The sequence below is a fragment of the Vipera berus genome, assembly GCF_964194415.1.
Source record: "Vipera berus genome assembly, chromosome: 2".
NCBI classification, from domain to species: domain Eukaryota; kingdom Metazoa; phylum Chordata; class Lepidosauria; order Squamata; family Viperidae; genus Vipera; species Vipera berus.
This window is the reverse complement of record NC_138203.1, coordinates 142,587,928-142,613,884: the sequence shown is the minus strand read 5'-3', so window position 1 is coordinate 142,613,884 and position 25,957 is coordinate 142,587,928. Positions and strand designations below refer to the sequence as shown.

At 45.8% G+C, this 25,957-nt stretch overlaps 1 protein-coding gene across 3 annotated transcripts; it reads left to right on the top strand.

The window, feature by feature from the left end:
- The first annotated feature begins 376 nt into the window (after positions 1–376).
- On the top strand, positions 377–25,957 carry TROAP (trophinin associated protein). 3 transcript variants are annotated; one of them, XM_081320393.1, is made up of 15 exons: positions 377–458; positions 1,446–1,647; positions 3,690–3,831; positions 5,043–5,200; positions 8,477–8,592; positions 9,706–9,749; positions 11,040–11,191; positions 11,770–11,863; positions 12,002–12,126; positions 13,758–13,817; positions 14,771–14,845; positions 17,522–17,620; positions 18,544–18,859; positions 21,002–21,174; positions 23,000–25,957. In XM_081320393.1, exons 2-15 carry the CDS (start codon positions 1,474–1,476, stop codon positions 23,069–23,071), a joined length of 1,800 nt encoding a protein of 599 aa, XP_081176519.1. In that variant the 5' UTR covers positions 377–458; positions 1,446–1,473; the 3' UTR covers positions 23,072–25,957. The 3 variants fall into 3 exon arrangements, with proteins under 3 accessions (XP_081176519.1, XP_081176518.1, XP_081176517.1); XM_081320392.1 differs by having other exon boundaries at positions 3,690–3,852; positions 9,709–9,749; XM_081320391.1 differs by having other exon boundaries at positions 3,690–3,852.

Here is a 25,957-nt window from a genome sequence, read left to right as displayed (position 1 = left end):
TGCCTACCCCTGGGCTAGTCTCTCTCTCTCTCTCTCAGCTCCAGAAAGGAGCAGGCAACGGCACTTGTCAGACAACCACTTCTGAAATCTTGCCAAGAAAACTGCAGGGTCTTATCCAGATAGCAGCCGGCAGTCGAGACTTCCTTGAAAGGAAAGCAAGTAAAACGTCACCAACGAACAAGCCCCACTCTCAGTAAGCCGGGCTTGAGAACCTCAATCCTATCTCAGCTCCAGTACTGAGGATCGCCCCACCCCTTTCCTCGGGGCGTAATTCTAGCCAATCAAGGCACGCCCTTTGTCCTCTTCCGGTCCTTGCCGGCTCCAAAACTCCCCTCAGCATTCTAGCCTCGCCTCCTGGCAGATCACGTGATCTCTGGGAAGGGCCAATCGGCGCCTTCTGCTTCTTTATGAACTGCGCCTCGCTTGCCTTGCTAAGCGGAGGGGATGGTCCGGAGCAGGTGAGCAACAGGGGGTGAGGGCTTGATCCGTCCGGCCGAAACTGACCGGGGTGATGACGAACCATAAGCAGAGCTTACCTGAGAAGGCCTCCCTCTCTCTCTCTCTCTCTCTCTCTCTCTCTCTCTCTCTCTCTCTCTCTCTCTCTCTCTCTCTCTCTCTCTCTCTCTCTCTCTCTCGGGAAACGGTGCAGAGCAGAAGGCGGTCTTATGAACGGGAGCTACCAACGACGGTCGCTAGGGAGAACGTTACGCCGTTTTCAAACGTTACGCTGACACCTTTTAGCTGCAAACGGGTCAGCGGTCACTCGGTGTTGGCGAGAGTGGGGCGAGGGGGCGGATTTATCTGTCGGAGTAACGAGGATTATGCCTTTTCATGATAAACGCCATGTCGGGTTTGTGGGTTATTCCTACAAAGCGTTACATACGTAGCAGAACATCCAGTTTCAACCATAGTTTCATTCCATACAGCATTAACCTTGTGAACACTCAGGCTTCCTCCTTCCGTTATATATTCAAGTTGGACAGTATTTAATATTTTATTGTTATGTATATGTAGGGGTGTGGGTCTATACGTATGTTGTATGTAGTATGTTTTAGGTGTGTATCATGTATGTGTTTCACTTTGAGAGCGGGCAACTAAATTTCATTTTTGATGTGCGCCATTGTGCCCACAGTAAAAAAAATGACAATAAAGATGTGAGTTAACCCAGTTCCCTGTATTACCTCTGAAATATCAGTTACTGTAACAGCGTCGAGCTCTAAGCGAATCAGGTTCTTTTAATTTAGTCTGTTATGTGGACTGGGGTAAAAGTGCTGGAATTGGGGGGGAAAGTGTAATTGACAATCAAGTGCTAATGACAGCGGATGTAAACACAAATGTACAATGAATAAATGAGAAACCACGATTGTGGGGAAAAAGCATATTGGACAAGTCACATTGTATTCCACCCTGGTAATTGCTACAGTGCTTGCTTGCTTTTGATGTAGGTGCAAACCCGGGCAGACGGGATCCTAAATGGCTCCAGTAGGAAAGGAAAACCAGCAAGTACCTTTGCCCTTTCCGAAGACCCTTGACAAACCAGGTTGGAAGGAAAACACTTTGCGGGCTGCAGGCACTTCGAGTAGCAGTAAGATCCCGGTGCTTTCCAAAAGCAGACACCCTCCAGAGTGGAGACAATCCCAGCCACAGGTGAACATGATGGGGTCATTTTTGACTTAAGCCTGTGTGGCTTTGAGTTTCTCATGTTTGTTTTGGTACTTGGCTGTATGTTTCTTTATGAATTTTATTCTACGAGGCTGCCCTGTTCAAAACAATTCTGGGAATTGTACATATTATAAACTGACATAATTTTACAAAGTGATAACCCAGAAACTAATCCACAATAAAGGAGAATATTTGTAGCTCAGGGCTGAAATGAAGGATCCTTAGTGGTTTTCTTGCAGACATTTTGTACCCCAAATTAGGTAACATGATCAGTGCTACCGGAGTAAGGAGTTGGCTTTGTTCTCACTTTATAATCTAGTGGCTTGCCCTGTCAGTGTTGGTGGGGGGTGGTGGTCTTAGAGGTGGTTTGTGGTGTTTATAATGTTGGGCTTGTTTGGCAGTTCCTTGACTAGGGTATTGTTTACTTGATTGTTGTTCTGATAAATTTTGGAGTTAATCTATACTCATCTGGGTGCTGATTGTTGGTGGGGAGGTGTATTGGTCTTTTTGTTTCCTTGTTGGTTGTCTCTTTTGCATAGTTTATCTATAAATGTCTGCAAGAAAAGTAGCAAACTCAGAGAGAACTAAGGACCACTCAACTCATACGCAGTTCTTCCAGAAAACACATATCATTTTAATCCAGGGTCTGGATAAAAAGCCAGGTCTCCAAGACAGCAGGATTGGGGCTCAAACTTTCAGGGGCATGCTATTCTATTGAGCAGGTTCAACAACAGACAGGGCACATGATGGAACTGATTTTAAAATGGGGGCAGAAGGAGTTGGAGAAAGGCAATTCCTCAGCTAGGCTGTGTGCCTTGAAGGTGTTTATAGACCAAAATGAATACCTTGAATTGCACCTGGAAGTTGCAATCTGCCTTCTCAATAGCCTTCTCTAGAAACAGGTTTGGACACACATCTATCATTGGGACAGAGATGGCTTCTTGAGGAGGTAGCAGTGTAATTACCATCTCACTCAAAGGTTCGTTCACTATCTCATGAACCTGATTCCACACCACCTTCCAGACACCCTTGTCTATCAGGACAGGCATTGACCTAAATGCCAGGTAGATGAGTTAACAGTCTGGAGAATCCTGTTACTTTCTTCAGGAGTTACTGGGTGAAACATCCAAGTAAACGGGACAGAATGGGGGCCCAGTCAGTTTGCATGGAGCTTTAATATGGGCTCTTACCCTTGGTTTTTACTTCATTTTTCTTCAGTGGTTCTCTAGGCGTGCCTTGTCATTTCATTCCCCGGAGCTTCTTAGAAATTCAGGGAACCCCAAGAGAGATTACATAAAGCAATCAATCCTATACCATTGTTATCTACCGTTTGAATGCTGGGCCCTGGCTCAACTGGTTTCAAACAACAGCTCAACCTTCCTTATGAATAGCCTGGCCCAGTTCCCCACCATCTCTCTCCCCGTCTGTCAGAACTGATGTGAAGCTATGAAGGGGTGCCTTGCTTCAACTGAGCTTGTGGCTCCCCGAAGGGAAGCATGTACCAGTGATATTTCTATGAAGCAAACTGCCAGCCTTGATGACTTGCTCAATGGCCTTCATGCAGAGTGCTTTTTTTTCAACATCGTGGTGCTGTTTCTGTACAACATTTAGACTGGTGTGACTGTGTTAAGCAAAATAATGCTACCTCGTACATCGTTAGTGTTGCTGTACATTGCTAATGGTTTTGGATATTTTTTTTCCAGCTGAGTAATTTATACAAAATAATTTCATCTCCGTGTACACACAGACACTTTTACTCTATAGTCATAGATGAACTAGAGTCTGCTGTGAATGGGGTGGGCTATAAAGGTAGTAAAATAAATAAATGGTCCATGGGACACTGTCCTTTGGGGTTCTGTTTCAGGCCCCAGTTGTTCACTGAAGAATAATGTGGTCAGAGTAGAAGAGCCACCAATAGAGGAGCGGGGAACCTGATTTTGCTCTTCTCTAACTAGGATTACTACTAGGGCACGTTTTTATAGGAAGACAGTCGTAGCCTGAGTTTAATCCTCCTGTTTTCTTTGCAGCCATGTTCTTTCAAAGGGAGGACTTGCGAGATGTCTCATTCCAATCCAGTTCTGGAACTGGCAGTTGGGTTGGCCTCGAAGACCTCTACCAGAGAAGCCTTATCAGAGATGCAGTTAACCACCTCCGGTTGTAGGAATGAAGGTGATGTGTCTCATGGCAAAGGTATAATGATGATTGTTCCACACCCATCCTCCTGTAATGGCATGAAGATCTGGCTCTGCCAGTTGTGAGCCGCAATGGAAGCGCATCATGCTGGAGGTGGCTAATGGATTAAGACGAGATTCCACCTCACCCTCATGTGCATCCTGCTCCCTTCCTCCCCATCATTTTAATTGTAAAATATTACCATTATTATTTATTGCTGCAATGTTGTATTGGCTTTTAATGTTTGTAAGCCACCTGGAGCTGGCTCTAGGTGAGGTGAGTGGCAAACAAGTCTATTTATTTATTGAAATGGATCCGTTTTTGTACCCCATTATAACTTGATTGAATGAGCTGTCACTTGATAGAATTCTGGCTGTCTGTTTAGGCATTGTAGGCAGCTAACTTTGGATGTGATGGATTAGTAACTTTAACTTAGGGGATGGTATTGTTAAATTTTGACTCCCACTGATACAGGCAATGTTGCTGATGCCTGGCAGTTATATCCTCAGCAAAGTTTTGTGAGTCACAGATGTCCTCTTGCAGTGCCAAACCATACCTGAATATTTCAAGAAGAGCCAGGTCTTAGGATCTTTGTCCTTGGGCTTGGTAATCCATGGCTTGTTGGGTTGCCTGGAATTGTGGTTAATCATAACAATGACAGGTGGTAATAGTCTGAATCAACAGCCTATAATGCAGTACTAGGATTTTTTTTTAATGAGCACTGATTTGTAATTAACACTAAGTGATAATGGTAACTTTACATATGGCTTGTTATGGATGAATCCACAGCTGCTGTGTGTCAACTGCTTTAAATTATCCAGATTGGTCTTGAAATTAGTTGTTTTTTTTTTGCATGGATAAATTATCTCCTTTTCTGCTTTATGCTGCTCTTTAACTGGTTTGATTTGATATGATTTGATTTGACCCCCTTCCGTTGTGACAGAGCACACTTGGATTATGTAGCTCTTATGGTAGGCTATATGTGGTTCACATGGAGCCTGTTTTCAATTGGAGATGAAATATTTTTTTAAAAAAATAGTTCTTTCTAACTCTTCATTTAAGTCCGGCTTGGGAAAAATGGTGCAGACTTCCAGGGACTCTTTTCTTGGTATCTGGTATAATTAATTATTAGAGGCTCCCCCCCCCCCGGCCCCCAAAACACAATACCTTAACTTTGTGGCTAATGCAAATCCCAATTTTCCTTGCAGAAGTGAACACAGCTGAGTTTGTGCCTGACCTAGAAGCTCTTGCCAGCATACTATCCAACACAGGGCTGACTCACCAGACGGTGAGTGCAGCTCACAAGCCCAGCCTAGCCCAGCGAGTTCCTCTGACGGGGAAGAGAGTACGGTTAACCAGCATTGGGGTAAGTCTCCATCACGGGCAAGAATTCTGCTGGGCTCATTTGTCTTCTGTGTTCTGGTCTACTGGGTTAAAATGGAGCAGTGCAGATATCCAGCCAGGCACCTCTTACTTCTTTATGAACATCATCATCTGGAGATGTCCTTGGCGATTCTCAGTCATCCAAGTCATGGTTGTTCCCAAGGTGCTTTTTCAAAAGGCAACTAGGCTTTGTTTTTCGTTGAAGACATTTCACTTCTCATCCAAGAAGCTTCTTCAGTTCTGACTTCAGAAGACTTCAGAACTGAAGAAGCTTCTTGGATGAGAAGCGAAACATCTTCAAGGAAAAAACAAATGTCCAGTTGCCTTTTGAAGAAGCACTTTTGGGACGAGCCTCTGAAGATATATTACCTTAACTATCCTTTTTTCCCCCCATTTGGGTTTATTGTGTGGGATGTTTACAAAAGTTCTAGTTCCAGCATAATGTCAGTTGGGAATGGTGTACATATGCAAGAATTCCTAACTGGGTTCATACATTGTTACGATGATTGATAAACCATCAGCTTGGTTTTCATAACATGTAATGCTAAAGCCAAACAAATTTTATTTTAATAAAGCGTAGTGTGTGAACCCAGTTATGCATGTGTAACTCTAAAATTAACACAGTAACACACACAAACCCACACCTCCAGGGTTACATTTCAACCTTGGATTGCAAAACTGAAGCTGTCAATGTTCTGTCCGGAGGTTGTTTAGATCTGGATGGGAGCTCACTCCTGAAAAGGTGGAATGGCTGTGACTGTTTGCCCTCCCCCTCTCCCAATTGTGTGTGTGTGGGTTTTCACCAATAGTTTTAGATGGGACAGCACTTCCCCATTCAAGACTGGTGCACAGTTTGGAAGTATTCCTGGACTTGTAGCTACCGCTCAAAGATCAGGATCCGTAAGCAGGAGCACCTTTTCACAGGTTTATCGTGTGCCCTGGTTGAATCCTTTCTTCAAGTTGGAGGCCCCTTAGAACAGCCATTGATTTTTTTTAAAAAAATATTTTTTTTATCCTGGCTTTATTACTTTTATTGGTAACTCAAGGCCGTGAAGGTATTTAACATTCTTTCTCCTCCTATTTTCCCCACAATAACCCTGTGAAGTGAGTTGGGCTGGTCACCCAGCAGGCTTTCACACCTAAAGAGGGGCTAGAATTCATCGTCACCTGGGTTTCTAGTTCAGCACATTCACCGATGCGGCAGCCTTGCTCACCTTATGACTGAACTATTTCTAATGCATTGTACCCAGGGCTATCCTTGAAGAATTTACCGGTTCAAAATGGAGCGGTATGAGCAGTAACGAGCACTTCTCACTATTCTTCCTCCGTTGGCTTGTAGGGGCAATTCAAGGCATTGTTTTATTACCTATACAGCCCTTCGTTTGCATCCGGCCTGGGGCCTGGCTATCTGAGGGATCTGCCTGTCTCCAGTTGTTTGTCTGGTATTTTGCCTGCCTGGAATTTTCACACAGACTGGGTACGCTTCAGGTCCCCTTTATTCAACGTCTCTTTATGGGACCGAGGGAATCTGCCCTCTGTGCCACAGCCCCTGCCCTCTAGAACAGCATTCCACAGAGATACGACTGCCCACTCACTCTCAGCAACTCTGGGCAGCTTACAAACAAAAACAAAAATACAGTATATACCATATATATATACAGTATACAGTATATAACCTATACATACAGTATATACCATATATATATATATATATATATATATGTGTGTGTGTGTGTGTGTGTGTGTGTGTGTGTGTGTATATATATATATATATATATATATCATCTCAGCCTCCCAAAATTCTTTATTAGCAATTTGAATAATTTGCACAAATAATGAGCTGTCATAAGTTGACTATATCCTGTGGATAAGCCTTGAGTCAGGCCAAAGCAGGAATGAAAGAGTTAATTAGCAAGGTACATTCAAAAAGCCTTGACAAATACTTAACACACATTTGCCTTGCCTCCTAGCTAATAAAAAGAGAGAAAGAACCTGTGGCTCAGGAAGTTAAAACAACTGCCTAATATATAATCAGCCCAGGTTCGAATCTCAGATAAAGGGTATGACTGACTGATGAGAACATAAAGAGTTCGAAATGATCATCTCAGCCTCCCAAAATTCTTTATTAGCAATTTGAATAATTTGCATATATATATATATATATATATATATATATATATATATATATATATATATATATACACATACATATACCCACTGTCCTTTTAGGGTTCAGCCTCAGGCTGAAATTATCAGTTTCGTTTTCAGGCAACAGAGTTAGCAGTGTAGCCAGGAATGTCAAAAACAGGCAAAGATTTGCCTGCAAAGTGTGTTTTCAAAGAGGAGCATACAGAAGAGCTGGTCAAAGTTGGTCCAAGACTGGAGCTGGGTCAAGGTTGTTGGCCATTTCAAGGGTCTGAAGTTCTAGAATTAAATTCCTACACGAGGAATCACACACAAGCCAGACCTTGTTTCCAGCAAAGAGAACAGAGGTCACCAAGTCTCTGCAGCGAGCTATTGCTAGTCAGAATGTTTGCCCTGTTGCCTGGCAAGTAACCTCATAGTTTCTCCTTAATTCCAGGTTGCTTCTTTCCTTGATTAGTTTCCAACTATTGTTTCTTGTCCTGCCCTCTGGTGCTTTGGAGAATAAGTTGACACCCCCCCCCCTCTTCTTTGTGGCAGCCCCTCAAATACTGAAATACTGCTGTCGTGTCTCTCCTAGTCCTTCTTTTCTCTAGACTAGCCAAACCCAAATCCCACAACCGTTCTTCATATATTTAGTCCCCAGGCCTTTAATCATCTTAGTTACTCTTCTTTCTGCAAGCCAACTGCCAAATGCCCAGATCACAATCATATAACAATGGGGAAGCTGCATTGATCATAAATACGAGGACTACTTGTGAGTCACTTTTTCACAGAGCTGTCATAACTTCAAAAGATCATGAAACAAATAGTCATTAAGCAAGGACTACCTATATGTGTATGCACCTGCACACATTCCTATATACATACTTTGTATGTGTTTGTGTAAACGAACCCTGTGTGGGCACACACAAATCCACCATGTATGTGTTCTGGACATTATTATGGGAACTGCCATGTTTATATCTAGGTTTCTTTTCCCTAGTTCTGTCTATCTGCAGTGCGTGGTCTTGATCTACTTGCTCATTTTCTTGTCCGCGTTGGGTTTCCTACCACCTAACGGAGTAGCGCTGAGGAGGTGTTGCCGTGTGGCTCTAGCATTTGTTATTTGTGTCAGGTGGAGATGGCAAAGGCCAGCCAACCCACAAAGACCGTGAAAGGGGACAATTCAACATCCAGTCTGGAGGCAAAACATCCGAACAATGTTGCTGGGGGCAATCTGTCAACGCAAAGGTGAGAAAGACCCAATTGCATTGGAAGCTGTTCCCTTGCAATTTGTTGGAGTTTGGGTAGGTGGATTATGATTTATAATAATCTCGGTAGTTCTACTTGCTACAGATAGTCCTCGAGTTTTGTCCGTGCGTTATCCATTCGCAGTTACCGTGGCCTCAGCCATTGTACTTTACAGCTCGTAAAGTACTTCTGGCTATCCTAAAAATGACATGCTGTGTACTCCTCAACCAGTCACATGACCGCATTTTGGGCACTTGGCAACCGGCTCACATTTTTGAGTGGTGGTGATGTCAGGAGAATGGATTCAGACTTTCAGCCATCTCATCTGCTTAACTGTTGCTATAAAAATGATTTGTAAAATCAGGACTGGTCATTTGAATGCCTTGGCTTAACGACTATCCCAACGTACATCTGAAATTTTGGTCCCCATTGTGATTGCAAGTCGAGGAATACCTAGGTGGTTTCTTGGTGACTTGAGTTACCACGCTGGGTGCAGCCTGGCTTAATTAAATCTTGAGTATGGAATAATTATAGGGACGCGGTGGTTCAGTGGGTTAGGACGCTGAGCTTGTTGATCAGGAGGTTGGCAGTTTGGCGGGTCAAATCCCGAGTGCCACGTAACAGAGTGCCGCTAGGTTGGCAGAAGCTCGTCCCAGCTTCTGCCAACCTAGCAGTTCGAAAGCACATAAAAATGCAAGTAGAAAAATAGGGACCACTACGGTGGGAAGGTAACAGCGCTCCGTGCGCCTTTGGCGTCTAGTCATGCCGGCCACATGTCCACGGAGACGTCCTCGGACAAGGAAACGGAGATGAACACCGGCCCCTAGAGTTGGAAACAACTAGCACACATGTGGGGGAACCTTTACCTTTACCTTTACCTTTACCTATGGAATAATTTATTCTGAATTACATAATTTTTTTCACTCCAGGTTTTTAAATCAGGGTTTTTTGCTCCTCGGACAGGAGGAAGGCATTTCCACCTTTTCAGTAAAGGGGAAAAACAGGTTTTTAGATTCCTACCTCTGCCTCCTCCTTCCTCGCATTATGAATTACCATGTAAATCCACAGTAGCTCCGATGCTTGTAACTCTCTGTTGCTTTTGCTCTTAAACAGCAGCTCAGTTGGGAGGAAGGAAATCACAGGAACCTCTGGGAAAGGTGAGTGACTGCTTTCTTCTCTATGATCTAGAGCAGGGGTCCCTAACCCATGGACCAGTACCGGGCCGCGGCATGCCAGCAACCGGTCCACACAAATAAGCAAAGCCCCATCCGCGGGATGCAGGCAGCACATAAAAACACCCCCCCTCCGGTCCACCCCGGAAAAACCTCTCACCATATAACTGGTCCCTGGTGCCCCAAAGGTTGGGGACCTCTGATCTAGAACCATGGGCAAGATTCTCTTCTCTTTTTTTTGTTTTGGAGTACAGCTAGATTTGCCTTCTATGTCTAACAATACCAGTGAGATAGCGCAAATCAATCAGTGTAGATCAAACAGTATAGTTCATTTATCTTTTGTCAACAGTGGGTTTGACCCAGTTCTTACCTTCATCTGACACTTGTTTTATGGCCCATTTTGTCACCATATTAAAAAAAAAATCTGTCCTGCTCAGCGCACAAAGCATTCATATGGAATTACATTCTTCAGAATTAGATAAAGGTAGTCCTTGACTTACAGTAATTCATTTAGTGACCGTTCAGAGTCACTTTACAGTGGCAGTGAGAAAAGTGACATGGCAGTTTTTCACGCTTATGACCTTGCAGCATCCCATGGTTGTGTGATCGAAATTCAGACAATTGCCTCACAATCACCTCATAATTATGGCAGTTGCAGTATCCCAGGGTCATGTGATTACCTTTTGTGACTTTCTGACACGGTCAGTGAAGAAGTCAGATTCAGTTAAGAGCCGTGTTACTAAATTAAAAACTTCAGTGTTTCACTTAACACCTGTGGCAAGAAAGATTGTAAAAATGGGGCAAAACTCACTTAACAATGTTTCATAAGTCGAGGACTCCCTTTATTTCAGGCAAGATTTGCTTCTTCTTGATGGAGACCAGCTTTTCCCAACCCGGTACCACTCAAATGCATTGGATTTTAGCTCCCTTAATTTCCCTCCAGCGGGGCCTTGATTCCCATGGTACCTGTTTAGGGAAAACTGTTATAAAATAGGACTGCAGGTAGTCCTCAGGTTTATGCCCAGTCATTCAGCAACCCTCTGCCTATTTCCCTGCCTGTCTCTGCAGGGGATAAGAGAAGCCTGAGGTCCTTGCCTAACAGCCACAGTGGGGGCTGCCAGGAATGCTGTCACTAAAAAAAAGTGGAGCCACATACTGTTTTGCTTAATGACCACTTTGCTTAGCAAGTGGTACAAATTAGGTCATGATGCAAGGATTATTCTGTAGTTCAGCTCAAGCTGATTTGAAGGCACCCCTTATCTTTTGTCCCTGCAGAGTTCACACCAGACCCAGCAGCGAAAGCAAGCATCCTTTTGAACGTAGGCTTGAGCCACTCTGCCCTTGGAGCCGCGGGCAAAATGAGCCTGGCCCGGCGGGTCCCGTTGAAGGATGCTCGGAAACCGTCAGTAATGTGTGACAACATGCAGGTGAGCAACATCAGATTTCTTGGCTTCCCTTGGTAATCCTAGATGCAGCAGATCACCTGTCTTGCATGTGTACACCTTCACCTTCTCCTAATCCTGTTGTCTGCAGGTAGTCCTCGACTTACAACAGTTCATTTAGTGACTATTCAAAGTTAACAGTGGCACAGAAAAAAGGGACTAGCGGCTAATGACCATTTTTCTCCACTTTACGACCGTCGCAGTCTCGCCGTGGTCACGTGATCAAAATTCAGACGCTTGACAACTGATACGTATGATGATTGCAGAGTCCTTGGGGGGTCACGCGATGACCTTTTTTTTGAGGTCATCTGAGAAGCAAAAGTCAATGGGGAAGCCAGATTCACTTTACAGCCGCGTTACAGCCGTGGCAAGAAAAGTTGTAAAATGGGGCAAAGCTCACTTAACAAATGTCTCACTTAAGGATGGAAATTTTGGGCTCAGTTAGGGTTGTAAATCAAGGAATACCTGTCATTGTTGATAGGTTGCTAAGTAGGTTTCAACCTACGAGGAGGGGCTTCAGACTGTGGTGACCGTTGGGCACTGACTTTGTTTCCTGTCCTTAGGGGGAAGGTGCCTCTCCGTTCCAGCCCCGCATGAGTGTTATGTCGGCAGGGAAGTATGGCCGTGTGCTCTGCCGTACTACTCCAGGCCCTAAAGGTACCATTTACAGAGGAGTTGGGACTTCATTTCAATTTTGGAGCTTTTCATGACTGCGTCTCTCTCTCTCTCTCTCTCTCTCTCTCTCTCTCTCTCTCTCTCTCTCATTTCTAACTTCTCTCTTTGCCTGTTTTGCAGGTCTAGAGAAGGGGGAAGCTTCTGGAGCTCAGCAAACTAACCCATCGCTTAAGAGCTGTTCCAAAGCTGAATGTTCACCTTATGGACTAGCCAGAAGAGTTCCTATTGCCAGCTCTCAATCCTTGGTTCGTACTTGAGGCAATGCACTTGAGAATATCTGAACTGTATCCCTAAAAATCTAGCCAGTTCTTGATAATATCTCGATGCTTGATAAATCCAGATATATTTAGCACTGTTGGGATCTTGGAGACAAAGATATCCCTTTATTACTTTGGTTCACATGTAAGATGTGCATCTTCACACCCGGCCCATATTTTATGAAAGCTGAAAGAATGTTTGCTGTTTTTGTTGTTGTTAGTTCAGCTACAATTCAACATCGATGGCTTTTAATCCATAAAGCCTTTTTCTCTTGAATATGTTTGTCTGTTTCTCTATTGTGGGCGGGAACTTGTGGCCCATTAGAGTTTGCTGAACTGTAGGTCCCACCATCCCTTATTACAGGGGTCTTCAAACTCGGCCCTTTTATGACTCATGGACTTCAACTCCCAGAATTCCTCAGCCAGCATGCCTGGCTGAGAAATTCTGGGAGTTGAAGTCCATGAGTCATAAAAGGGCCGAGTTTGAAGACCCACGCCTTATTACTTACTATGCTGAGTGAGACTGCTGGGATTTGTAGTTCACATCCCAGGTATGCATCGCCCCATTCTGTATAGGCTTATCTGTAGAATTATCTTTGGGTTCTCCTTCATTTACACTTGCCTTTAAAAGGTGTGCAGGCGTCAGCAGATGGCGGATGATGACGTTCTAGTTAGGTCACTTGCTTGGTGATATTAAGCTAGCACCGCTGCTTTTAGTGACAGGCCCAAGTATTTCAGTTTCTTCACGGGAAAGTCTATAATATTTTCAATTAGCTGTGTACAGCTCATACCCAATTTATGACCGTCCAGATTAATGATGGTTCCAAGTTACAATGAACTTGGGAAAAGTGACTTACAACCTGTACTCGTCCTTATGACTCTTGCACCACTCCCACGATCATGTGATCGCTTGGCAACAGACTCGCATTTACGATTGGTTGCGGTGTCCTGTGGTTGTTAGATCATGATTTGCAACCTTTTTTTTTTTGCCAATTTCTGGCAAAAAGTGCCCATTGGAGAAGCTGGGTTTGCTTAAAAATTGATGGATTTGGTTTACAACCACACGAGTAGCTTCACAGTTTTTTATTTTTTATTTTTTTTATTTTAATACCATTTATATCCCGCCCTTCTCCGAAGACTCAGGGCGGCTTACAAGCTTAGCAGTAGCCTTCATTCTATGTATATGCCTGCTTATTAGGGCTTTCACACACCCCCAAGCGGCATTATTACAAAGTCAGCTTAATTCTTATGAAAATATCATAAAATTAGATCTGACTCGACTTGCAACAGAAATTCCAGTCCAGATTGTGATTTTTAGGTCAAAGATTACCTGTAAATCACTGGAAAGTGATATGCTAAATCTTTTACTGTTGAAGCTATCCTCTCTAAAGGGAAAGGCAGGAGAGACTTAAACATAGTAAGCTATCCTACAGTAAGAAGGTCTGTCTGGCTCAGAACTGTTTCCTCTGACTAGCAGCATTTCTGCAGTGCCATAATTGGATGCATGCTCAATGTGCTGTTATCATTTGTTAGATCTGCCCCTTTTGGAGTATTGTCTTGCAGTTCTCTGTGATTCCATTCAATCCGTCTCTGAATACTTTTCTCTTGTCTTGGATCAGCGTCGCACACCCTGGATACGCCACCGTACACCTCTTACTTCCTGTATGACGAACAAAAGGGTGGGTACCCATCACTTTAAAAAGGCAGTGCAATGAAAAACTAGGCAACTGTCTAATTCTGCTTCTTACAAAGCTGGTCCGGCTTCCTCTGTTCCACAGGTGCCAAACTTGATTGTGTCGCATGATGTATCGTGGCGTTTTTTTGCCTTTGCGGAGCCGGGGTGGGTGTGGCCTGCACGTGATGCATCAAGCCCGCGGCCGCCAGTTTGACACCCTTGCTCTATTCCATACGTTAGAGAGGAGGCAAACCTTAGATTAATCTTGACCTCACAAAACACAATTTAGCATTTTTTTCTGAATTGGGGCATCCATTACATGCCACAGAATCAAAATGAAGGTGCATCATGACCTCACCATATAAATTTTACAATTACCAACTTGCGTCATAATATTTGATACAAGCATATAAGCTACATCACTTTTCTGATGTGTGTGTCAGATGCGTATGTCATTGGTACCCTGGCACATACCTATGGATGGATGCTCATGTGTTGGTGTGCTTGATCTTGTGGCAGTATATTGTATCAGCTGGCACATGTTTCTGTAAGAAGAATTAGTTTTTTGTTCTTTGGGGAAGTAGCATTTTTATTACTTTATTTATCATTTAAATTTGTATGCCAGACTATTTCCAGTGACTCTGGTTGTCTCACAAGTTTTTTTAAAAAAACACAAGCTTTATCAAATCAATAATTACCTGCCTCTATATATTTTCCACATCAAATAATTGCTTCCAAAATTTGATTCTCATTACTGTTGCTTGGTTCAGAGTTAATAAAACCGCTCTGCATCTATTTTCTATTTGGGCGCTTCACCTTTTGGCAAATGTAAGCATTCTGACTATGAATATGCTTTCAAAATTTTGGTTTTAAAGAAATTTTAGTAAGTTGTCATTTCTTACTAAGAACTGGTTGTAATGAGCCATTCATTTCTGTCCTTGAATTTGTTCTTTTCAGGTCAAAGTTTTAGACAGAGTCACTGGGCCGATGGGAGCTGTTGGTTCCAAGGAAGAAGATGCACCTGTGCCCTGGGTAAGTGTACCTGTGGCAAATAATGGTGTTGCACAAGTGGAAAATATGCCTATAATGAGGTCTTGGGTTTCTCAGGTCTCAGGGCGTCCAATCCTTCTACCAGATGGCCCAAAGTTCATTGAAGAGTTCAGCAGTTTTTCTTATTTGTATCTGCCACAAGTACAGGTAGTCCTCGACTTACAACAGTTTGTTTAGTGACCGTTCAAAGTTACAGCGGCATTGAAAAATGTGACTTACGACCGTTTTTCACAGTTACGACCTTTGCGGCACATCCCCACGGTCACGTGATCAAAATTCAGAGGCTTGGCAACTGGTTCATATTTATGACTGCTGCTGTGTCCCAAGGTCGGGGGTCGGCAACCTGAAACAGTGAAAGAGCCACTCGGAACCGGTTCCCTCACGAAAGAAAAAACTGGGAGCCGCAAAGAAGGGCGCGCATACACGCGCATGCGCAAAACAAGAGGCTTGACAGAACAGGGGAGCCTAAGGGGAGACACACAGCCGCCCTGCCCCCTCTGAGATCGGTGTTTCTCAGCCTGCACTGATCTCGTGCTCCTTACAGTCTCCCTCTCTTTGTTTCAGTTTGCTTTCTGCATGTGGGACGAAGACTTGAGATTCGGCGTTTCTCCGTGCCCGCTGATCAGTGCGTGCGGAGAAACGCCCATTCCCTCTGCTGAGCCATCCCAGTTACTTCCCTGGAGCACCTCCATATCTCGCAAGGGTGCACAGGGAATCTGCGTTTCTCTGCGCGGAGAAATGCCCATTCAGTTGCTTGTGTTGCAGAAGGCAAGTATTTGGGATGAAGACCGAGATTCGGCGTTTCTCAGCCCGCGCTGTTCTTGCCCTCCTTACAGTCCCTCTCTTTGTTTCAGCTTGCTTTCTGCATTTGGGATGAAGACTCGAGAGACGGAGACTGTAAGGAGGGCGAGATCAGCGCGGACTGAGAAACGCTGAATCTCGAGTCTTCATCCCAAATACTTGCCTTCTGCAACACAAGCAACTGGGACGGCTCAGCAGAGGGAATGGGCATTTCTCCGCGTGCAGGAGAGGTCTGTTAGGGAGGCGGTGGTCCGGCATTTACCTCCCTCCTGTGTGTGTGTGTCAGACCCGCAGGGAACAGCTGGTAGAGGTGGCCGTCCGGCGTTTCCCCCCCTCCTGTGTGTGTGTCGGGCCCACGGGCTCGACACACAGAGAGATGCAAACACCAGACTGCTGCCGCCTCTACCAGCTGTTCCCCACGGGTCCCACACACACACACACAAACGAGAGGGGGAAAAATGCCGGATTGCTGCCTCCCTACCAGCCGTTCCCCGCGGGTCCGACACACACACACAAACGAGAGGGGAAAAATGCCGGACTGCCGCCTCCCTATCAGCTGTTCCCCGCGGGTCCGACACACACAGACACAGAGAGAGAGAGAGAGAGAGAGAGAGAGAGAAAGAGAAAGAAAGAAAGAAAAGGGGGAAAAGAAGGAGGGGATCTGGCAGCACCCGAGACTCCATATGCTGCTCAGAAACACCACCACCATACCCACACGCCCCATCCGACCAACCCACTACTTACCTTTCCAGCAGTCCTCCCATCTCTTCCTCCGCTGCCGCCATGTGCAGTTGAAAGAAGAAGAGGTTTGTGGGCAGTCCCAGAAACCAAAGAACTTCAACCAATCAATTCAAACTTTACAAGTTTTTTCTTTTCCATGAGAAGTTTGAATTGATTGGTTGAACTTTTTTAGTCCCACTTTTTTTTTTTGGACTGCACATGGCGGAGGACTGGGAGCCGCAGGAGACGGCTGAAAGAGCCGCATGTGGCTCCGGATCCACGGGTTGCCGACCCGTGCCCAAGGTCATGTGATCACCTTTTGCGCCCTTCTGACAAAGTCAATGAAGTCCGATTCACTTAACAGCCGTATTATTAGCTTATCAACTGCAGTGATTCACTTAACAACTGTGGCAAGAAAAGTCATAAAATGGGGCAAAGCTGACTTAAAAACAGATATTGTGGGCTTAATTGTCATACGTCGAGGACTACCTGCACAGCTTTATTATTATAAAATATGTCACAGATACTAGATACATAGATGTTCATTTATGTTTTGCTGAAAGCTCGACCAGATAACTCTTGATTAGGGTTAGTTAGTTCATTTTACTTAGAAATAATCATGTGATTACTGTAGAGCTGTCAGATATGGTAGGAGGCTAGTACAGCATTGCTTGTGTTTTGTGGTTCACCACCTGTTGTTTGTTCTTTCCACTTTACTGGTGTTGCAAGTTATGAAATTCTTGGTAAACATGATTTCTGAATTTCTCCTAGGAAACTAAACTTGTTAAATGTAGAATTTTAGCCTGTAAATTTGCTCGGTAATGCACATTTTTATAAGCTAAGTTTGCTCTACAATAATTTATTTTGAAGACCTTCCTGGCTTAAAAAAAGATTGTGTTCCTAAAAACTGCATTTTTTTGTAAAACCAGAAATAATACAAACAGAACCGGTTCTTTTGGCAGGCCTGGCAAAAGTGTAGCAGCCACGCTAGGAAGCTTGCTGGGGCTGGGAAATCATTGCCCAGCCAAAAATGGACCAGACAGAAAAATCTTCATGTTTCTGCCTGTTCTTGACAGCCTTTTGGTGGGGATGTGTTTCAGAGGAAGTGATGTGACATTTCCCTATCCACACACACAGGCGAAAATAGCCGTGCGTCTTTTTGATGAGGAAATGGCAGCATCGGTGAAGAAAGTGCCAACTGTTCCTGCGATTACCAAAGAAATGGAAAAGCTTCAGGTAGGCAAAGGAGTCTTAAAGAGTGGGAGTCAAATTGGTGGTTGCTTTTTTTTTGTAGGAAGGAGTCTTAAATGGGGAGCGTGCTGTGTGGCGATTGCAAGTAAAGTCTGAGATTACAGGAGTGGCTACTGGAGGTTGTAAGCCTGTGGCCTTTCTCCAAAGGCTTGGACCCCAGGCCCACAGAATGGCTCCCAAAATTGATGCTCAGTGGTTATGTTGTAGCTCAGGGTTCTTCAAACCTGGCCCTTTTATGACTAGTGGACTTCAACTCCCAGAACTCCTCAGCCAGGCACGCTGGCTGAGGAATTCTGGGAGTTGAAGTCCACAAGTCATAAAAGGGCCAGGTTTGAAGACCCCCTGTTGTAGCTTGTAGAAGAAGGTGGTTATTAAGGAGATGGGAAGCAAGCAATGGCAGCCTCACCAGCCTTGGCCGATCTTAAAAATCTAGGCAGGGATGGACCTTGTCAACACCTGCCTAATGCCTACAGGGCTGTAGGGCAGATATGGAACTTGAACAAATTTCCCAGGAGAAGACATCAACGAACACTTCTGTGCTGTTTCCGTGAAGGCTCCATGGGCTCACCTGCTGAGTCACCAGGAGTCAACTCTCTGAAAGCAATGGGCGGTTGCGATGGCAGGAATGGCAGAGGGTGGTTGGGGCTGCTATATTGCATAGTATCATGTTCTGGAGGTCCTCTGTAGAGAACTGCAGCTCGTCCGCCTCTGAGACAGAGAAGGCGAGTCCAGTGAGGATGAGGTAGAGCCATGTTGCTTGCTAGGTGAGCCGATGTCTCCTGTGGATTCTGGCTGGGGCTACCTTTTTCCTCACAATTCTTTTTTTTTTTTGGTAAATTTTTTACTAATTTTCCCCCCCATATAATTCAACTTTTTCCTCACAATTCTTTGCGCACTTCTCCCTCCAGCGTATTGAGTACCTTGCCCAGCTCTTGCAGCAGGAGATGGACGGTCACATTGATTATGAGGAGGCCCTTTCACTAAAGAAATTGCACAAGTGCTTGAGAGTTCATGGCTCACCAACCCTGCAGGCTTCCAAGCCCGAACTATCTCCTACGCCTGCCCAGGATCCTAAGCCAAGCTTGCCTGAAGAGGCTCCAGACTTAACTGTGACTGTTACCTCTGCGCCTACCTCCACCCACACCACTTCCAGCCAGCTGCACGTCTGCCCCAGCCCCTCCCTGCAGGAAGTCAGCTGCCCCTCATCCAGTGCAACGAGTACAGGTGAGGCAGGAGAGACAGTTTGAAAAAAAGGGCTCTGTACTAGTGGTGTTCAGGCACTTTTAAGGAAGTGAGATATTTTGGTGGCTCCAGACTTTCATCCGCCACAACAAGAAGCCCTAGAGCAAGGGGGTCTCCAAAATGGCTACCGTCTCTTCCGGCGTATAAGACGACTTTTTAACCCATGAAAATCACCTCAAAAGTTGGGGGGGTCGTCTTATACGCCCAGTCGCCTTATACGCCGGAAAATCAGTGGGTGGCGTCTGGCGGGAGCCGGCAGGGCAGTCCTGCGCACGCACGAACTCCCCGGCTGCTCCTTAGCAGCTGGGGAGTGCGCGCGTGTGCAGGACTGCCCTGCCGACTCCCGTCCGACGCTCTTCCCTCTTGAGGCAGCTGCTGCCTCAGGAGGGAAGAGCCGGCTCGCTCTTCCCTCTTGAGGCAGCAGCTGCCTCAAGAGGGAAGAGCGTGGAGCCGGCAGGGAAGTCCTGCGTGCGCGTGCGCGTGCGTTTGCAGGACTTCCCTGCCGGCTCGCTCTTCCCTCTTGAGGCAGCAGCTGCCTCAAGAGGGAAGAGCGTCGGACGGGAGCCGGCAGGGAAGTCCTGCTCCCGTCCGACGCTGCGCTTCCGCCGGGCGGTGCTGGCCGAGACGAGCCAGCAGGCAGCCGTCGTGAGCACGGCGCTGAGGGGCAGCAGCAACAGGTCCGAGCGCAGGAGCCGCACCGCCAGGCTGCCCAGGAAAAGCAGCCACACCAAGAGGCTGCACGCCCAGTTCAGCTCCATGAGGGGCAGGGCGGGAAGCCGGCTGGGAAGAGGGACCGGGAGCCCGGGCCGAGCGCACCTCGGCCGACGGTGAGAGGGAAGCGGCACATGAAAAAGAGGCTGCGGGCGGAGCTGCCCCGCCCTGCGCCGAATGGGAGAAGTTCAAGGCCTGGGGGGGAGGAAAGCAGGAGGGGCGCTGGCCGTGGCGGGGTGGCAGCTGCCCTCCGGCGCTGCCTGCCGCCCGGGAAACACTGCATCTCGGGGGCCAGCAGAAGCGCGGGAGCAGTGGGAGGGCCAGCGGGGCCAGTCGGGCCTTCGCCTCCTCTGCGACAGACAGGGAGGGCAGGGCATGTGAGTATTTTCCGGCGTATAAGACAAAAAACCTTGAAAAACTTCTTAAAAGTAGGGGGTCGTCTTATACGCCGGGTCGTCTTATACGCCGGAAAATACGGTAGTTGAGGAATTCTGGGAGTTGAAGTCCACAAGTCTTCATGTTGCCAAGTTTGGAGACCTCTGCTCTAGAGCTTCTCATAGCACTTTTCAATGTCTGAGACTTGCTATTTAAGAAATGTCCTGACTTGACCACGGTCCATGGACAGCAAAACCCCTGCAGATGGGCCATAGGTCTTCAGTTTACATCTCAAGGTCTACTTTCAGAACAAGTGGGGTCGGCCAGAGACGATTAGAGCCAGGTCCACAGGTTAAAAACAAAGTTTAAACTAAAGATTACAGACTGCCAACCAAGCACCCCCTTTCCACTGGTGACTGGAGAAACCAGCTGAGAGTACCGAAGCAGTGCCGGCTGCACAGTCTTGACAGGAAGAGCAGGCTGCCTTCTGTGGCATACATTTGGCTCCCTTAGAGCCCTTAGGCCTTCTGACAGGTTGCCTGTCTCCACGGCTCCCTGTGGGAACAAATCACAAGGCCAGAAAGATCCTTGAAGTCACTGCAAGGGACTCTGAAGCGTTACGAAAGGAATTGAGGGCACAGAAGGTGATTTTCTCAAAAGACCTGGCCCAGGAAAAGAGGAGAAACTTCTGGAAGTGAGCAACTGTAGTTGTGTATGCAAGGACAACAGGAATGCTTGAAAATGGGATGTTTTTTTTCTGAAATGGATTCCTGGCAAGGGATATTTTGTTCCTTATGAGAACCAGGAAGGATGTATTGGGAAAGTGTCTTACAAATCTAATCTGGCGGGGGGTGCTGGTGGGGGTGGGGTGGCTTTTAAATGGATCCCCATGAGAGAGAAATGACAGACCAGAAAGTAGCCTGAAGAACAGTGATCCAGCAACCTGCAATTTACCAGGAGCATAAAAGGGTTAGGAAGGGCCAAAAAACCCGTCTCTAATCAGCCTGGGTCCATGCCTCCTCCTGTTTGCCCCTGCAGGTCTTGCAAAACAACGGTTGGATCACCTCCGCACCGCCCCCCTTCGCTTCCACGAAGCCTGCCTCAATGACGAATGTGCCTTCTACACTTCTCGCCTTGCCTCCCTGACTCAGCCCTCAGCGCATCGGTGCCAAGAGCCGGTGGCAAAAATGCTGAATGCTCACGATACCATGGTAAGATGGAGTTAGCTTTGTCAATGTGCGCTGGGCGGGTGGCAAGCCAAGGTTACATGAGCCAAAAGCAGCTACTGATGTTCACACGAAATATTTGGTTTGACAGAAGACTCCGTGTTGGGCCCTTTTTTGAAAGTAGGCTGTAGCTCAAGGGATGCCGATCTTTCCCCTTGGTGCAATTGTGAATTATGGGCTATGCTGCCATTTTTCCGTTATGACAAAATGTTCTCTCTCTGTGTGGTTTGCAATGTGTGAGTCTGTTTGCCCTCCAGTGCTCAAATTCAGAGGGTTTGCAGTGGGATGCATATACAGAGGGCTGAACATTTTATGCCTGTTCCCACAATTTTGGATTGAATGTGCTGCTTAACATGAGGTATTTTACCCATGAGATGAGATTTCCGCCCCCCCTCCCACACTTCTTGCCCTATTGTGAGAGCCTCAAAACCTGGCTCTTCCTAATGGGAATGCTCCATGTTTGAGGGAATCATTGGATTAGGAAGAAGATCCCTACTGCACCCTGTGGTATTTTTTTTTTAAAAAAACTTGTTTAATCTCTGCCTATTTAATATTTGTTTTGTTGTTTTGTACCTTTCCTTTTTTATTGTAAGCTATCCAGAGTCACTTAACTGTGCCATAAAAATTTAATAAAATACAATAATAGGTTTTTTTAGTGTGAAAAGGATCTATTTCTGAGAAAAAAAGTGAGATGCCAAAAGTATGCCTGTTTTGCAGAATTAGGGGCTCCAAAGCGTACAGGTGTGTGCAGAGGGCAGAGCAAGTGCATACCAGAACATCCTTGGCATGGATGGGGGAAGGCATGTTCTGAGATGTTTTCTGTGGCAACCAATAACTTCATATTAACCTTTATTTGAAGACAGGCTCATTCTTCAGACAAAAGGGTATATGCTTGCTCTTTTCTGTTTAGACCAGATTGCTATTAAACTGCTGACATTTTAATTGCTTGTGTTTGCCTGACTGAAATGGTGGCCACTGGCATTGTTGTTCAGCTTGCTTTTGGTCAGGATTGTCCATCTTTTTCTTGTCTGTATCCCCTTTATTTGAAGCTTACCAAGGCATTGAGTGGGCTATTCACGTAGGTTGTGTTTTAAGTGTCTAAAATCTGTAGCTGATTTGGTGCCGTGTCTTTATTTATTCAGAATTAGTTTGGGGTTTTTTTGGACAGAGGGCAAGCAAGAGAGCCAGTTTGGCCTAGTGGTCAGGGCACCAGGCTAGAAAGCAAGGGACCATGAGTTCAAGTCTTGCCTTAGGCATGAAAGCTGGCTGGGGGAATCTTGGGCCTGTCACCCTTCACAAGGTGGTGGTTGTGGGAAAAATATGAGAACGAGATAGGTTGGCTATGTTCTCCCCTTTGAGTAAAAATAATAATGGTGGTTTGAATTTTCTAACAGTTTTTTTTTCATGAGACACACTTGTGGATTTTTCCTTTTACAATTTTTAGAAACACTTTTGTATGCCATAGCAATTACCACTTATATGTAATTTTTGGTAATGTAGCACTTTCAAGAAGTTATCTGCTTTTCCCCTGAGGCTAAGCAAGGGGTGTCAAACTGCCGGCCCACGGGCCGGATGCCTCATGCCAAAACCGCACCCATCCCATTGCCGGCAATGGAAAAACAGTTGTGACACGTCACGTGACATTGCAAGTTTGACACCCCTGGGCTAAGGAATAAACTTAGTTCTTAGAGATGTAGCAGTTGTTATCCCACTTCAGGAGATGTTCTTGATCAGACATCGTTAGAAGCTTGATAATGGCCAATGAACATATATCTTTGTTAATACTTTTGCTCTCTCTCTTTTCATTTAGCACTTTACACCCATCTCTGCCTCGGCACCTCTTTCCCCACCTTCAGAGGAAGAAAGGACTCCACTCTTCTGAAAAAAAGGAGCCGTGCCACTGTTTTGGGGTTGGTTGAGGGAGGCGGAAGTGCTTGGGCAGTTGTGAAAAGGGAGGAGAAACAGCTGCAAAAGCCATTCTGTCAAGGATACACTAATACTATATAAACAGGTTTTTTTAATGTAAATGGTATATAAACAGGTTTTTTTAAAAAATAAACTAACCATAAAAGAGTTGCCCTGTTTTTTTTTCCCCACCCCCACAAAAAAATGGAATGAGAAGAAAACACGGAATTTGTTCCAAGTTTGCCTTCCTGTGAAATAGCCTTGCCAGATTTTATTACAGGTGCTTTTTATTCACATGCCTCATGCTGTGTTTGTAAGGGGGAGAGAGCCTGATCACAGGTAACTGCTGTATGAAGGGAGTAAGAAATTTGGTTTACACATTTTGTGGACTAATACTATTACTTGTACTGAAATACGTAGAAAAAATAAAGGGCCGATAGCCAATCTTTCTACCTCCATTTTTTTCTTCTTCATTGGTTGTAAAGTTATTTTTTTTCAGCACTGTCGTACTTTTGAACAGTCGCTGAGTGAAACAGTTGGTAAGTGAGGACCACCTGCAGACCAATTGCATAGTGACAAGGGCAAAATTTTGTTGTTGCCAAATCCTTCTCAGTCGGGCTGCTGTCATCCACCAGCCAAAGCTGGGCAATGGTTTCCACCTGCCCTGCCAGTCCTAGCTGAGGATCCTCAGCTCATGGATCTGGTCCCTCATGGGAGCCAAGTCAAGAAACCCCATTCAACAAATGGCTGCTTCATCATTCATCCGTTTGTCCCATCCAAGCTCCAAGTGCTCAACAAAACAAAGGCATTTATGTGGCTCGGATAGTGATGATACGGTATTGTAGTCTGGCCAGGTAGCTGACTTCTCCCAGTAGCTTCAGGTACTGTAGCTACTGTAGCTTCAGTAGCTTGGGTGTCCTCCTGGACTTGCGGCTCAGTCTTGAAGATCATATAGGAGCCGTGACCAGGGGGGCTTTTGCCCAGGTTCGCCTGGTGTGCCAGTTGCGGCCCTATCTGGACTGAGATGTCTTGCGCACAGTCACTCATGCGCTCGTGACCTCCCGGTTAGACTACTGCAACGCTCTCTACATGGGGCTGGCCTTGAGGACCACTCGGAGGCTTCAGCTGGTGCAGAATGCAGCCGCGCGAGTTGTGATGGGGGCTTCCCGATACTCCCATGTAACACCTCTGCTCCGCGAGCTGCATTGGCTTCTGGTTGCCCTCCGGGTGAGATTCAAGGTGCTGGTGATGACCTATAAAGCCCTAAATGGCTTGGGTCCAGGATATCTGAGGGAACATCTGTTGCCGGCATCAAGTTCCCTTCGTCCTGTGTGCTCCCACAGGGAGGGCCTTCTCAGGGTGTCGCCGGCAAAGGATTGCCGGCGAGCAACACCCAGGGGGAAGGCCTTCTCTGTGGGTGCGCCTGCCCTTTGGAACCAGTTACCCGTAGAGCTCAGGACTGCCCCTGATTTTTGTTTGTTCTTCCGGGACTTGGCTCTTTGAGCTTTCCGGCCAGGACTGAGAACTTTTAATTTTTAATTTTTAACTTATTGTAATTGGGTTTTTAATCAGAGTTATAGGGGTTTTAGATTTTTAATCAAGGATAATTTAATCTATTTTAATTGTTATTAACTTTTTGTATTGTAATGTTGTTTTAATTGCCTTGTGAACCGCGCTCGGTCCTACGGGAGAAGGGCGGTATATAAGTTCAATAAATAATAATAATAATAAATATTAAGTACAAATGGTACATAACAGCTCTGTAAAGAAAAGACCCATAGGGAGGTACACCAGGTCTTGCGCTGACATCACTGCTTTCTTCCACCGATTGGAACTATCCTCTTAAAGGAAGTGTGGAGGCACTGTGTCTCCAGTTCCCAATTCCTACAAACGGTCCAGGGAGATACTGTGATAAATGATATAAAACAGGGGTCCCCAACCCCCGGTCCGTGGACTGGCACCGGTCTGCAGCGTGCCAAAAAACTGGTCCGTGCAAACAAGCGAAGCCCCATCTGTGGGATGCAGGCAGCATGCAAAACCACACCCCCTCCAGTCGGTGAAAAAAACCCTCTCTCCACAGAACCGGTCCCTGGTGCCCAAAAGGTTGGGGACCTCTGATATAAAAGGCTGCTGAGAAATCTGACATGAGTAAGCGTGAAGCATGTCTGAAAAAAATCCAGATGAACCTCTTCCTCCAGGATGCTCCTAGCGATGCCAGCTCTATAAGGTTGACCAGGTTAAGACACTGGTGCCATTATAGGTCAAAAACTACTTTTATTGCAACAGCGATAGTAACAGAATCTTACAAATCTGAGTGTGTTTCCCCCTTCTCTCACTTTAGCTCTGTGTGAATTAGGGAGGGGCCGTCGGAGATGTTTACTCAAATTAGTTTCTTGGAAATGGGCTCAAGCAGAGGTTTTTTTGGTTGTTAAACTTGGTAGCAGCTGTTACTCCTGGCCTTCAAGGCCATTCCCTACGCTTTCTATGAAAGGAGGCTGGACACTGTGGGAACGGCCAGAATTTGGTCTCCCAAGAATTTGGTTTTTCACCTTTCAGCCTTTCCGTGCCTTCCTAGTTGGGCCTCTCTGTAGCTTCAGTGCAGAGCACACTCTCCTGGCTGGGAGGGTGGCCTGGCATGTGGGAGGTTTGGGAAACGCTATGATAAAGACTTCACATACATCTTATGCTATCTTGTTTTTGTGTGATCTCATAAGCACCTGAGTATCCAATTATTTCTGTGTATCCTGTTTGTGTGAGACTGATGTAATTTTTGTAATATTGGAGGTGAATAAAAGTTCAGTGGGCAGTGTACTCTCCAGAGTTCTTTTGGAGACGAGGCTGCCCTACTGGTTCAGGACAACTC